We start from the raw sequence: 15,825 nt of genomic DNA, 5'->3' as shown, positions 1-15,825 counted from the left end.
TTGCAGGGGGGCGGAATATAACATCTCCCTGCCACATATGGTTCATTAAGTGATTCACTCCAACCTGTGGAATGGGGGTGGAAATGGCTGTAATTTCTTCCGGGGAAGATCCTTATTGGTTCCAACCCTGTTGATGGTACAGTCAGCAGTCCCCAAATCCTGGGACTACCCACAGATGCTGCTAACTACAGTGGGGCTACTGTAAGCAGAGGTTGCTGACCTGATGGTAATAAGGAACTGCTGAGGATGGAAGTATCCCTGCTCCCTCTTCTCCTCCTCAGTGAAAATGTAAAAGCAGTTGACATAGAGTGACTTGCCTGTATGTTGGGTACCATTTTTCAGCACCTACTACAGATGTGGTCATACTATGGAATCTGTATTTTGGAAAACATGCTATTGATATGTTTTTAGTAGAGCAACAATTGAGGACAGTATAACAATTAAGACCAGGAATTGGAAATTAGCCTAGGAATAGTCCCCCTGAAACTTCAAACATAGTATGTCCAAAATAGTACTCCTCATCCTTTCACCCAAACCCTGTCCTCCTCTCATCTTTCCCATCACTGTCTCCTAAATCTGCAATTCAGGCATTATCTCCCACACATCTTTCTCTTTCAACCCACCTATTAGTATGTCACTATAGCCTATCAGTTCTTCCTTCACATCAGTTCTGCCCCTTCACCCTCCATCCCAAGTGTTAACTTACTGGTCCCAGTACTTATCACATTTTTACTGAATCCGCCTCCTTGTTGACCTCCCTGCCTCCAACCTTTCCCCACTCCAGCCCATAGTTCACTTTGCTGGGGAAACATACACTGAATTATTTCTTAGAAAAACAGCTGGGCCAGCCAAGTGAATCTGTGCCTGTCTCCCCACTTCTCAACAGCCTCCAGTAGTTTCCCATCCATATTTTCATTAAAAAGAAAGTCCACACCATTGGCTTTATGGTACTCAGTTAGTTCTCCCACCTACCATTACTCCTTTCCCACTACAACTAAGTCCACACACTTTGTTCCCATAACACCAACTTACTTACTGTGTCTCCAGTTCATCCTTCCCATTGACTCCTTGCTCATGGTCTCCCACTGGCCTGGAATGCCCTTTCCCTTCACATCTCACAGACCACCTGAGTTCCTCATCTTCAAAGCCCTACCAATATCATATCTCCTCCAGGAAACCTTCCCTGACTAACTTCTATCTCTCCACTAGACTAAGCTCTTCTGAGGGCAGGGATCATGTTTACCCACTCTATTGTACTCCTCCAAATACTTAGTATAGTGTTCTGCACAGTAAGTGCTTCTTAAAAGCTTCTCCCCAGTCCTTCATGTTCATTCTCATGTATACTCCCTTTCATCCTCCCACACTTTCTGGCTTTCCAGGCAGCAATAACAATGGATCTGTGGAACTAAAAAAAAATAATAATAATAGCTCCCCAGTGTATCAGTTACATTTCTCTTCATTTAAGGGCAGAACCATGATTTCTGCATGCCCCAGAGAGCTTTCAACATATATTCAAACCGGGGCTGATCTCTGGCCCTTTAGAGATTACATATTTGATGAACTGCAAAAAATATCCAGGAACAACTTTCAGGATTTGGTTCTGTGGAGCTGAACCCACATCATATTAAAAAGATGCATCAGTCAATCATATTTATTCAGCATTTACTGTATGTAGAGTACTGTACTAAGCACTTGAGAGAGTACAGTATAACAATATAATGGACACATTCCCTGCCCACAGTGATCTTACAACTTAAGGACTGCAAATTCTGAGAATCTTCACGAGCACCAGTGAGCATTTAATATTATTATTACTAGTACTATGATCCTGATTTAGGCCCAGAGAAATTTTAACTGAAGCCCTTTGCAAATAATCACTTCTGTAACTATGAAATTACTTTCTTGGACTTGGTATATTTGTTAATCGTGTTGGGGTCCAATTGCTTTAATATGTCTCAGGTCAGGATTCCAAGACACAGGACTGCAGTTTCTCTCCAGGTGACATTTAGTGGTGAAAGCAGATCTATCAAGATATCAGGGGAGAAACCTGAGACAACTTCATTGCACCTTGAGATATGCAGTTGGGTCTAAGCAACTTGACATTCAACCTACTGCCAACTCTTACAGCACTAACCTTATCCTCTATTGCATCCTTCTATCTGTATTGTAATTTTGGTTTGTTTCCCCCACTGGATGGTAAGCTTCTGACTGTGTCTACTAATTCCATTTTACTTTCCAAGTGCATAATACAGTGCTCTGCACCTAGTAGATTCAATATAGCCACAATCTGCTTTAATATGCAGGTAAATCATATTGCCCTAAATGAAGAATTTCATTATCAATTTTGAAAATCAACAAAATAATTTGTTATAAATTATCTTACTTTCATTAATACTGGTTTTATTTTTCCTACTGTAGGCTGACTTGTTTTCCCTTGAGATTTTTTCCCCTGTTTTAATTAGCTCATTTAAGTAAACTGTGCCTGTCCTTACTCAATTGTATTTTTATAATATCTATGAAAATCACAGATTACACTTTTCTGGAGTATGAATGTTTTGAAATAAGTAAAATGTACCTCAAAATTCTGACATTTTTTCCATTGGAACTTAGAGCTGTATTACTTCCATAGACATCAGTGAAGATTCTGCCATGGATGGTTATCACTGCACCTAGCAATAGTAACAAGACAGGTACTGTTCATTTAAAACTGCTTGCACCCTAAGTGTTTAAACACTAGAGAAAATATTACATATGATAGCCCAGAAAATGACAAACATAAACACATCTCACATATCCGCCACTTCTCCATCCAAACAGCTACCACTCTGACAGACACTCCAGTCATATTAAGGCTAAACTATTGAGGTCTCTCTACCTCTAGCCTCTCCCCTCTCAAATCTCTACTATACGCTGATGCTCAGATAATTTCCTGAAGTGTGCCTCAACACACATCACTCTGGTCCTCAGAACTCTCCACTGGTTCCCTATGTCCTCCTGTGTAAAGTAAAACTCCTCACATTTGAGCTCCTCAAAATTGACACCTTCCCTTACATATCTGTCCTCTTTTGCTATTTTCTGACCATTTCTCCCAAGTTAACTTTCTAATTCTACCTCACTCTCAACATTCTCACCTCCATCTCCTTACTCACATTTTTACCTCTGGCTTGGAACTTCCTCCCCCTGCTTTCTCCAAATCCAACAGACCACCACCATCGCCATGGCTTGGAACTCCCTCCTCTGCTTTCTTTAAACCCAACAGACCACCATTCTCCCAATATTCAAAGCTCTCCTAAAAGTCCACCTCCTCCCTAATGCCTCCCTCAGTGAATTCCCTGCATCCCATGTCACTTAAACCCATCAGCCACCAGTTGAATTAATGTCCTGAATTATACTCATTTTCAGAACTTCTGTATTTTTTTTTCAACTGGACATTCAATTCTTTATTTTGAGTACTCTGTAAATATGTTTACTCTTGCCTCCCCCTTTAGAGTATAAATTCCTTATGGGAAGAGAGTGTGTCATTTTCTTTTTTTGCACTTAACCAAGTGCTTAGAACAATGTATTGCACCAGAGGGCACAATAAATGTTAGTAGAAGTAATAATATTACTCCACAATAAATGTTAGCAGAAGTAATAGTATTACTACTACTACTCCTCCTTCCATCACTGTTATTACCTGGTAATCCTGATGAAGGTTTGATACTCATTATTGTTGGTGTTCTGAATAGCTTGGCCTATAAAACATAAAGCAAGTTTATGATGTTACATTATTACTTCAGCAACGTTTCCCATATAATACCTATTGTAGGTAGGATAGATACATGTGTATACATGTATATATGTGTGTGTTTAAAATTTTTTCCAACATAAAGTATTTCATCTTATGTTCATTTTAATTCAGCAAAGTCAGTGTACTTGAAAATTGACCCACAATAACAGTTCCTTAATGTAGTTTATAAACAGCATCTCAGTTCTTAACCTAGATTCTTGAACAGAAAATAAAACAGATGTGCAAAAGCTAAGCATAAATGCTTAAAAATACTTCAAGAGTTTATTAGTTAAATGACACAATAATATTTCTTATGGTATGTGCTCTATTTAAAGGGGGTCTCTATTCTACTAGGTCCCTGATTTGGATAAATATTTCTGTTTTGAGTTGGATAGGCCAACTGACATTTTGTCTGCCTAAGCACATAAATGCACAGCCATAAAAACACTTCCACATTAATAATAATGGTATTGGTTAAGCATTTATTATGTGCCAAGCATTGTTCTAAGGACTGGGATAGATACGAGAATCAGGCCTGACACCGTTCATGTCACGCATGACATGAGCTCCCAGCATTAGTCCCCATTTTGCAGAGGAGGTCACAGGTGAAGAAAATTGAAGTGACTTGCCCAAGGTCACACAGCAGACAAGTGGCAGATGGGGGATTAGAACCTAGGTCCTTCTGACTCCTAGGCTTGTGCTCTATCCACTAGACCAAGCTGCTTCTCTACAGTTAATAACATTTAACAATGCTTTCTTGGGAAAAAAAGGCCTAGCTACTGAAAACCTCAAATATAGGAATTCCACTATCAAGGCTAGTGAAAACAACTAATATGTCATGGAAATAAGCGCTCTTCACACAGTAAGCACTCAATAAATACCACTGATAGATTGGAAATACATTATTGGTTCTGGTGGCACTTTTAAGGTAGTATAGTTATATAATTTCCTGATTCTCTGTTTTTTCTCTTTTCCACCACTATTCTTCTGTTATTACCAGTTATGTTATACCTCTCATAGCCTGCCATAGTCTCATCCATGTCCCCAGTACAGTTTTCCTAAAGAGTTTATAGCCTGGTAGCATATTGTCACTAGTTTTTTTCCCTACCCCAAGGGCAGATATGCCAATTATGCCATAATTCTTATCAAATGGTTCCAGTTCATCCTTTTATTTTTTCCAGTTTTAATATGAAAACATTTGGATATTATGCTATACTTTTTAGCCAATTTCTAAATTCCCACTTTCCTATTTGATGAGCGCTCTAATTTGCCCTCATTGCTCTCCTCAAATTCCCAGTTTCCTTCTTCCTGAACCCCCCTGGTGTTTAATTGACTTTTGAAAACCAGACATTTTATCAATCTAGGCCAATTCCTCTTCTGTGATCACAGGTTTTTGCCAGTTTCTAGTTTTAAAGTTTCTCTACTCCCTTTAATTCCCGTGCCAGGAGCTTGGGGTTATTTTGGTTCAAACATTCATTCAGTCATATTAATTGAGTACTCACTGTGTGCAGAGTACTGTACTAAGCACTTGGAAAGTACAATCCAGGAACAAATAAAGACAATCCCTGCCCACAGTGGGCTACAGTCTATAAGGGGATCGTTCTGATGGACTAGACTGTAAGCTCCTGTGGGAAGGGAATGTGTCTACCAACACTGTGGATTGTATTTTCCCAAGTGCTAGTGGAGTGCTCTGCAAACAGTAAGTGCTCAATAAATATGATCGCCTGATTGATTGATGGAGTCTATTCCACCTGTCCCAAAAGGTCCATTCCTCTCTCTTGTCCAGTCCATGGACTCAATCTCCACCAGCCTCTGAGATCCTGCATGGGGTACTGGGCAAATTTCAGCAAATGTTATTAAAAAGGCCCTACATTTTTTTTTTAAGTCTCTTACCTAAAAAACTAAATTTGCCCCTCCAAGATCTCCTTTGCATCCTTCCCAAGATTACAGGTTAGTGACACATAGTAAGCTAAGAGGCTTTTTCCCTGCACGCCTCCCCTTTGTCTCCACAACAAAAAGAGTGTAGTAACAAATAGAATGAGTATTGCAATGTACATAAATGATTTTTTGATTAATTCTGTCATAATGAGTTATAACAAAATTAAAGTGTCCTTCGTCACAAACCAATTATGAAAGTCAAATGCTCATTTGCTACATTTTCTCATAAAGTAACTCACTATCTTCAATTATTCAAGAAAATAAGGTATCTACATACACTAAAGCTGCATTTCCAGTTATTGATAAGACCTTTGCATATATTATTATCCACCACAGGAACTCCATCCACAATGACTTGAACAATATAGGTATCTTCTGGCATAGGTCTGAAAAACAAATTGAAATTACAGAAGAAATGGGGATTTTATTTTACTTATTGTACTGATAATGAGTATTACCTTGTCTTAATCAATCAATCAGTGGTATTTATTGAACACTTACTGTGTGCAGAGCACTGTACTAAGCACTTGGGAGTGTACACTATAACAGAGTTGTTAGACATATTCCTTGCCCTCAGGGAATTTACAGTCTAGAACCTTAAACTCTATTTCCTCATTTATGTATTGTATGAATCCTGAATAGCAACCTTTAAAAATTCAATAGACTTTTACCAAGAAAGAGGCACAAGTCATATGTCCAACTCACTTGTCGTTGTTGTCTTATACTGTCGAGTCATTTCTTACCCACAGTGATGCCATGGACACATTTCTCTCAGAACGCCCCACATCCATCTGCAATCATTCTGGTCATGTATCCATAGAGTTTTCTTGGTAAAAATATGGATGTGGTTTACCGTTGCCTCCTTCCATATAGTAAATCTGAGTCTCCAACCTCAACTCTCTTCCATGCTGCTGCTGCCTAGCACAGGGGAGTTTTGACTTGTAGCAGATTGCCTTCCACTTGCTAGCCACTGGTCAAGCTAGGAATGAGATGGGTGTGCCTCTGCCTGACTCTCCTTCCCATAGTCGAGACTGGTAGAGTACTGGAAATACTTCAGGTGTGACCCTGAGAGATGCCAACTCAATATTTCCATGATGATGTTAAAGTTTACCACTGAGAACAACTGAAGAGGCTTGGTCCTGAGAGTCCAGTAGTCAGTCAGTAGTATTTATGAGCACTTACTGTGTGCAGAGCACTGTAGTAAGCAGGGACTGTAAGCCTGTCAATGGGCAGGGACTGTCTTTATCTGTTGCCGAATTGAATATTCCAAGCGCTTAGTACAATGCTCTGCACATAGTAAGCACTCAATAAATACTATTGAATGAATAAACAGACATTCCAGGAACAAAACGCTATGTGGCAGAAATGATTACTATTTCCCCATTCTATAATTTTTTTAATGTCCATCTCCATCTGTAAACTGCAAACTCCTTAAACGAAGGGATTATGTCATCTACTGTATTGTTCTTTCCCAAGGGTTAGTACAGTGCTCTGCACAGAGTAAACACTCAATAAATATCACTGATTGATTGTAGTGCCCAGTGTTACTGTTTTTTTAACAGTCTGTTGTATTGTACTTTCCCAAGTGCTTAGTGCAGTGCTCTGCACACAGAAAGCACAGTGAATACCATTGATTGATTGATTATAGTGCCCAGTGTTACTGTTTGTTTTTTTTTAACAGTATTTGTTAAGCACTTACTACGTGCCAGGCACTGTACTAAGCGCTGGGGTAGATATATGCAAATCAGTTTGGACATAGTCCACGTTCTACATGGTGCTCACAGTCATAATCCCCATTTTACAGATAAGGTAACTGAGGAACAGAGCAGTGAAGTGACTTGCTCAAGTTCACACAGCAGACAAGTGGCAGGGCTGGGATTAGAACCCAGATCCTTCTGACTCCCAGCCTCATTTCCATCCTCCAGGCACTCTCTCTTCCTTGTAGTCATGTCGCCGCTGAGTGCCACAAGCTAGGGTCCAGGGATGGATGCAGTGCATTGTAAATTACATGCAAAGATTTCTTTTAACTTGCAGGACCCATTCAGAGCCAAGGTCATAGGTGCTAATGCTGGCCCCTAACTCCAAGACTCAGCTGCCTTGCTAGTAGTCTTTGTCTCCCACACATTGAGAAACAGCATAGACTGGAGGAAAGAGGTATCAGGAGGACCTGGGTTCTAATTCCAGCTCCACCACCTGTCTGCCCTGTGACCTTAGGCAAGTCATTTCAATTCTCTGTGCCTCATTTACCTCATCTGTAAAATGGAATTAATCCTGTGAGCCCTTTGTGAGACATGGATTGCACCTTGGCATATCATAAGACTTTAACAAATACCATTAAAAAAACCCAAAGAAACATCAACTATTTTTCAAGGTTTCAAATAATTTTGCAGAATTCCTTAGGTCATTTTTTTCAGTCAGGAAGCTTTATTACTGATGAGAGTAGGAAAAACCTGTATGAGAACACAGATCCAGAGCTACACCATCTATAAAAAAGTAAGCTTCTCCCTGTAACCTAAGGAATTCTGTGTCGTCCTCTCTCCAGAGCAGGAAAGGAAAAATCAGACTGCATTTCCCAATTCTATTATTAGATTCTGCTTCATGTTCAAAAGACCACTCTCCCATGCTTCCAAGCGTGCAAATATAATTTAAATATTTATGTAAGTTTCATAAAAAGGTGGCTAGTCAATGATAATACATTCATCATAGAACTAAGCTTTATAGATTAATGATAGAATTCACCCAGGCTCAGGTTGACCAGCAAGTGATGGTAGTCTAGAGCAGACTTGGGCTGTAGGAAGGCAGCCTGTCCCTTGACACCCCCTAATTCAGATTTCTGTGGGCCAGGCCATTGAAGCTCAGTAACTATTGCCCCTTGCTCTGCTTATACAATCATGACGGATTTTTTAATGCATGGATATCCTGCTAGGATTGGGTAAATTGAAGCCATTCTCCCACCTCCTCCTCACAAGCTCTTTGGCTTCAATCTCCTCCACTCAACTTTTTGTTAGTGGTTTTGACTGTGTCCTTAAAGCATTTACTCTGGCCTCCCTGCTTCTGGTTTCCCAATTTCAGCTCTCCATACAGCCTCTCTTTGGGTATATTGCCATCACTCATTCTTCTCACATGATTCACCCAGCATAGCTGTGATTGCTTTTTAAATGGTATTTGTAAAGTGCTAACTATGTGTCAGTCATTCCCTTTGCTCTTCCCCCCTCTCCCCGCCTCACGGTACTTATGCATATATATTATATATATATAGATATATATATATAAATTCTATTTATTTATATTGATGCCTGTTTACTTGTATTGTTGTCTGTCTCTCTAAACTGAGCCTGTTGTTGTACTTTCCAAGTGCTTAGTACAGTTCTCTACACACATTAAGTGCTCAATAAATATAATTGAATGAATGAATGAATGAATACTAAGCGCTGGGGTAGATACAAGCTAATAAGGTTGGACACGGTCCCTGTCCCACATGGAGCTCACAGTCTTAATCCCCATTTTACAGGTGAGAGAACTGAAGACCAGAGAAGTCAAGTCACTTGGCCTAGGCCATTCAGCAGACAAGTGGCAGAGCCAGGATTAGACCCTAGGTCCTTCTGATTCCCAGGCCCATGCTCTAACCACTAGGCAATGCTACAGTGCCTGGCACATAGTAAGCACTTAAATACCATTACTATTATTATTACTTCCCCACATGTAAAGATCAGCATAGATAAAATTATTTTTTGAAATTGACCTTTTTTGGTAATCAAGACCACTTTTGTCCCTGGAAAAGATTAATTATAATTCCTCTTTTAAGACTAGGTGACATTTATTGTCCTCTTTCTAAATGCTTGTAATCTACTTAAAATGCCAACAATGAATGGAACTTCCAGACCAAAGAGATGCTAAAAATGTAAAATTTCATAATAAAATTATAAAGTTCCAAGTCAGAGATTAGCAATAGAATAATGTTAAAGACTAAAACTGTGGATTAACATAATTATGGAGTGAATAATTGCAGTCAATTTATGTATAGTGAAAATGCTGCTGCCAAATCAATGTTTTATAATAAAAAAATATAGAATTTCTTAAAATCATGCATATACCTCATAAAACATGACAGTTTGATAAGTTCATTATTATACCTACTACAGTGCTCTGGACACAGTAATCTCTCAATAAATACGATTGATTGATAGCCAAACACAATTATAATTATCTTTAGGTATGACTGCTAGTATTCTACATAGTCATAACTTCAAAATGTTATCAATCAGTGGTATTTATTGAGCATTTACTATGTGCAGAGCACTGTTCTAAGCACTTGGGAGAGTATAATACAAAAGAATAAGCAGACATATTCCTTCTCCATAATGTTATAACTGATAATCACTAGGAAATTACTTATAATGCCAATGATAAAAACTGCAACAGAAATACAGTAATCCTAAAGACGTTAATATTCCAGGGTGAAGATATATAAATAAAAAGACAGTAAATGATTTATTCTTAAAGAAATACCTAGTGTAGCATATTATTTGTGTTGCATGACTTGCATCTTTTTCTACATCACAAGGAATTGACCGAATTTCCGACACTAAATGAACACTGTTGCCCAGCAATTCATTATCAACTCCGTAGTTGAACTGGTTTCCTTGGGCAAACCCTGGAAAAATAAGAAAACAAAACTATTTAAGACGGAACCATATTAAGCAAACAAGGGTCAACGGTTTGGGATTAGTCAATACACAAAATATGTTGAAAAACAAATTTTATTCTGTATCATTCTTTCACTCAATCATTGAATCATATTTATTGAATGCTTACTGTGTGCGGAGCACTGTTTTAAGTGCTTGGAAAGTACAATTCTGAAATAGAGACAATCCTCTCACACAAGATCACATACTTTTTTTAACCAGAATCCATAAATCAGAAAACTACAAGTTGAGAAAAATAAGAATAAAATCATTAAAAAATACAAAATATCACCCATTATCTGCTAAAACAATCATATATTTTGGGATAATTCCTTTGTCCAGCACTCCATGGGGGAAACCTGATAGCCATGTATCTACCCCAGGGCTTAGAACAGTGCTTGGCACATAGTAAATGCTTAACAAATGCCATCATTATTATGATACATACCCTTTTGGGGCAACATGGATAAAATTTATTGTCCCAAGATCATCAAGTAGTTATGGTGATTTCTGGCTTTCATGTATTTCAACCGTTCATTGTGAGCTTTGGTATCTCTTACAAGCTGTTTTTCATGATGATGATGATAATGGTACTTGTTAAGAGCTTACTATGTGCCAAGCACTGTATAAGCTTGGGGTAGATAATCAGGTCTACAAGGGGCTCACAGTCTAAGTAGGAGGGAGAACAGGTATCGAATCCCCATTTTGCAGATGAGGGAACTGAGACACAGAGAAGTGAAGAGTCTTGCCTGAAGTCCCACAAGTAAATGGCAGAGCCAGGATTAGAACCCAGGTCTTCTGACTCCCAAGCTCATGCTCTTTCCACTAGACTATGCTGCTTCTCATAGTCCTTTCTGACTCTTCTAGATTCACATTTACTCTGACCTACCACACTTTATTGGCTTTCCTACTCCTCTTATTCAGGTGAATGTTCCATTTGTTAAGGATGGATGATTGTTTTTTACTGCCACCCCAAATTAACCAAGGTTTCTAATTGATTAAATAATCTCTAGTGTTACAGGCTGTTTGGTTTTTTTTTCTGTTTTTAAAATTTTTTCTTTTTCTCTTTTTCCTCAGAATCACAGTTTCTCTGGTTTCCTTATGGGCTTTTTTTCTTTTACTCCCTAGCTAAAGTGTTCAATTTTATTTTGTGATGACCCCTACTCTACAGTGTATCTGCATAGATCTTCAAATGGGCTTATCCTTCCTACACCTGATTCTACTCATTACCTAGAGCTAGCACAGGCATTTGGAGGGTGCCTATGAAGGGTGGATGGGTCCTCAGAATCTCTCAGCACCACTCCTATACGTGTCTTTTCATAGTTATATTGTCCTTCCCCAAGCGCTTAATTCAGTGCTTTGCACACAGTAAGGTCTCAATAAATATGAATTAATGAATGAATGTATTTCTGGATTGGTGGTGCTCCATAGAGCCTGAGACCTGTTACCAGGAGGTAGCTGGTAAGCTGTGGGGGTTACTGGGAGCTGAATCAAATGAGCAACTCCAGTTACTGTTTAGATAGTCTTCAAGCTAATAGATAGCCTTTTCCCACAGAATTAACATGAAGATTGTCCTTTGACAAAAAATGGTGTTTAGTCATAATGATGCCATCTATGTTCTCAGAAAATACTACTGATTGCTCCTTTCCGTATATTATCACTGAGGATATGCCCTACTCAATTAAGAGGTGACCAGTGGAATTGCAGGTATCAATGTTACAAAAAGTTCTACGTGTAACAAATTTGAAATTCAAGAAGAGGGGAGGAAACCAGATTCTAGAACTTGGATTGTTTCCTAATCACAAAAATTTTTAGAAGTCAGACCAACTTTATCTTTTATCTAAATAAAACATTTAAAGAATAAAATTTCCAGATCCACCTTATGCATGAATGATAACTGAGTTTCATTTGTATTTTTGATTCTGAAATTATCATTTCTTCTTCCTACGGAATGGTTGTATGAAAACCCCGTGGTACAGACTACTGAGAAGAGATTTGTCTTTGTGCCAGTTTTTGCTTATCTTTAGAATTCACATTTTCATTAGAAAAACAGACATTTCTGGTAACTAGAGCATGGAAAGTTTTGCTTGTGATGAGAAACAGGAAACAATTTATCTTTCCTTTATAAAAAATCACATGGGATTTATCTTCAGTAGCTGAATCTTCCAAGTAGAAAAATAATATTTTATCTGTTAAGATAATATTTTAGGATATGTGTTAGATCAACATAGCATCTAAACAGCTTGCTCTAGTGACAGAAGTGAAATTTGATCCAAGTAGAATTTAAAAAAATGATCTAGGCCAATTCAGGCTTTTCTATTATTTCCTAATTTACATTACTAACAAATTTGTTAATAATATAATATAGTGATACTTCATCTGGTTAGCTCCTTTAGTGTTTTTTAAATTTTTTCCACAGGATTAAAATAAGTAGTTTGGAAGAATATCTAAATAATAATTGAAATTAAAATGTACACTCAAATTTTAACCTGAAAATTGGACATAAGTCACCTCTTACGATACCGTTAACTTTCTTATCATACATAGGAATAGCTTATGTTCTCGCCATAGCAGATGTGTCAGCATTACTTTTAAACTTACGGCATGTATGGTTCATTTGTATTTTGGGCAGGAGACCAACTGGAGACAGGTACTGCCCGGCACCAAATCTAGCCTGCTGAGAGGAGTGGTGTAAGCTTCTCACTCTCATTTTTTTCTCACAAAAGTCAGCAAATTCAGAGATCAGTTGTATGGACAAAATATGGATTTCACTCTCTTTGTTTAACACTGAGGTTGAGAATGCTGTCTCTTACAAAGACACGGGAAGGAGGATTATAGGGAGATGGAAATGTGGCATTCCTTGGATCATCAGGACAGTATAGATCATCAGGATAATGAGGGACCCTATTGAGAAGGAGGGCAACTTGGAAAGAGCATGGACCTAGGAGTCAGAGGACCTGGATTCAAATCCAAGACCTGCCACTTACCTGCTGTGTGATCACGGACAAGTCACTTAATTTTTCTGGGCCATAGTTCCCTCATCTGCCAAGTGGGAATTCAATACCTGTGCTCCCTTCTACTTAGACTGTGAACCCCAAGTGGGATATGATTAACTTGCATCTACCCCAGTGCTTGGCACATAGTAAGTGCTCAATAAGTACCACCACCATTACTAAAGGAAAATGTTGGTTTCATAAGCAACAAAAGATTTTTCTCACAAAAATGTATAAAAATCTGGGGGTGAAGGAAAATGAAGATGACTGTTTTGGAAAGACTCGACAGTAAAAATAATTGTGGTATTTGTTAAGCATTTACAATTTGCTAAGCACTGTACTAAGCACAGTCCCTATACTATGTGGGATTCACAGTCTAAGTGGGAGGGAGAACAGATGTTTTATCCCCATTTTACAGATGGCTAAATGAGGCACAGAGAAATTAAGTGACTTGTTCAAGGTCACACAGCAGGCAAGTGGCAGGGTCAGAATTAGAACCAGGTCCTCTGACAAATAGTCCCATGCTTTTTCCACTTAGACCAAGCTGCTTCTACTAAAAGGAAAAATGCAGATTATAAGTAAAACACCCTTTCTAGAAAGGACCAATAGGAAAATGTCAGAGAAGACCTCATAAAGCTGAGTGATGGATAGAAAACTGGTGGAACTTCAAAATGAGCAAGTGCAAGATAATGGGCCTGGGGAGTCATAATCTGAATTGAACTACATCATGATGGTCTTGAAGCAATCAGTCAGAATCCCAGAGAGAGACTTTGGAGTCATTGTTGATTGTTCTTTTAAATTATTAATTTAAAATGTGGCAGTAATCAAAAAGATCAACCCAATTTGGAACAACATCAGGAAGGGGCGAGAAAAATGAAATAGTTATAAAAAGGTAGAGTTATACAACCCTGGTATATTGACACCTAGTACACAGTAGCACTGGTCTAATCCCAGTGTTTTAGAAGCAATATGATAGAAATGGAGAAATCACAGAAAAGGACAATCAAGACGATAAGGAAATGGTATTTCTTATGTGCTTATGCTTGGATTCCTACTTCAAGGAGAGGACAGGAAGGCTCGCAATTCCAGGCATCTGTTTTGTCAAACATTGAATAGGTGTCAAATAAATAAGGTCAACTATCAAAACAGGAAATTTGATTCAAGCTGGAAGAAGTAAGGGTAGGGCTATTTATTCAAAGGCAAGTGCTATCAGAGCTAGGTTGCGGTCTCTGAGGAAGAGTAATAGAACTCTTTGCCAAGATTCTTGGAAGACAGTGTTGGGAGCAAAATGGGAGCATGAATCTCAAAGAGAATCCTAATTGTATCAGCCAGAATTTTGATCTCTGTGAAGATGCTAATTCAAACTAGCAGAAGGCCTGTGTATTTAACCGGATTCTCCTTTTCCAACCGAAGAGGGGAAAAGACCATCATCCTGTTGCCCTCCCTTATTCCCCAGTGGGAGTCACGGGCCGCCACCTGACACAGCCCACTTCATCGCCTGGATCCAGACCCAGTGTGTAGCCAGGACCACTGCATCTGGACTCCAAGGATGCAATCTGCCCTTGGGACTCTCAGACTCTGGAATCCTTAAAAAACCTTTAACTGTCACAACATTAAACATTATTAAAAAATAAATATGGCTTGGATGATCAGCCCCCTGAGAAACCACACTTTCAGATTTCAACTGGGGCCCTGCAGATCATGATCCAAGCACAAGAACTAAATAGGATGGTGAATGCAGCTGTTTAAATGGATAAGTAAGATTTGAATGTAGGATTTTGGTGACGGAGTGGAGAAGGAATACAATTATTCCCCATGACAAGGCAGGACAAACGAAATACCTTTTTTATTTTTTACTTTAAATTAAATCAGTTCAAAAATCTAACATTATGAGAGTCTAAAGTCCGGGTTCCCAAATCAAATTTGATATTATGACCCAAGCAAAAACATAATGTAAAGCATACCTTCTCCTTTGATAGTCAGCCTTGTGGCTCCATTTATGCTACCATATTTAGGTATGATTTCTGTAACTTTAGTGACAATCCTTTGGCCATCTGAAATGGAGAAAAAAATTCAATTCTAAAAGTGCTCTATATCTAATACTGAATAACTCACATTTATCTAACGAACCAGAATTGGCTTTTTGGAATAATGCTGCTGACACCTTTAATTTTAAACTCCAATAAATTTTAAATCGACTCTGAGGCACTGATTTCCTACTAAAAAGTAGTTTTTTAAAACGCACTTGCATGTTTGTTGTCTTTTTTCTGATTTTACTGAGGTTAATAATAATTACGGTATCTGTTATGTATTTACTATGTGTTAGGAACTGCACTAAACCCTGGGATAAATACAAGAAACTCAGATCAGATATTGTTCCTGTCTCACATGGGGTTCACAGTTTAAGTAGGAAGGAGAACAGGTATTAAGTCCACATTTT

General features: G+C 38.4%; 1 protein-coding gene across 1 annotated transcript in view; it reads right to left on the bottom strand.

The window, feature by feature from the left end:
* The window catches only part of PKHD1L1 (PKHD1 like 1), a 163,549-nt gene that overhangs the window by 142,884 nt on the left and 4,840 nt on the right, over positions 1 to 15,825 (bottom strand). The window contains 5 exon segments of the mRNA XM_029063819.2: positions 2,576 to 2,669; positions 3,677 to 3,734; positions 5,985 to 6,093; positions 10,217 to 10,361; positions 15,350 to 15,439. Coding sequence (XP_028919652.1) covers positions 2,576 to 2,669; positions 3,677 to 3,734; positions 5,985 to 6,093; positions 10,217 to 10,361; positions 15,350 to 15,439 — 496 coding nt within the window.

This window comes from Ornithorhynchus anatinus, chromosome 4, assembly GCF_004115215.2.
Source record: "Ornithorhynchus anatinus isolate Pmale09 chromosome 4, mOrnAna1.pri.v4, whole genome shotgun sequence".
Lineage (NCBI taxonomy): Eukaryota > Metazoa > Chordata > Mammalia > Monotremata > Ornithorhynchidae > Ornithorhynchus > Ornithorhynchus anatinus.
The sequence above is the reverse complement of the archived record's forward strand: the minus strand, read 5'-3'. Positions and strand labels throughout refer to the sequence as shown.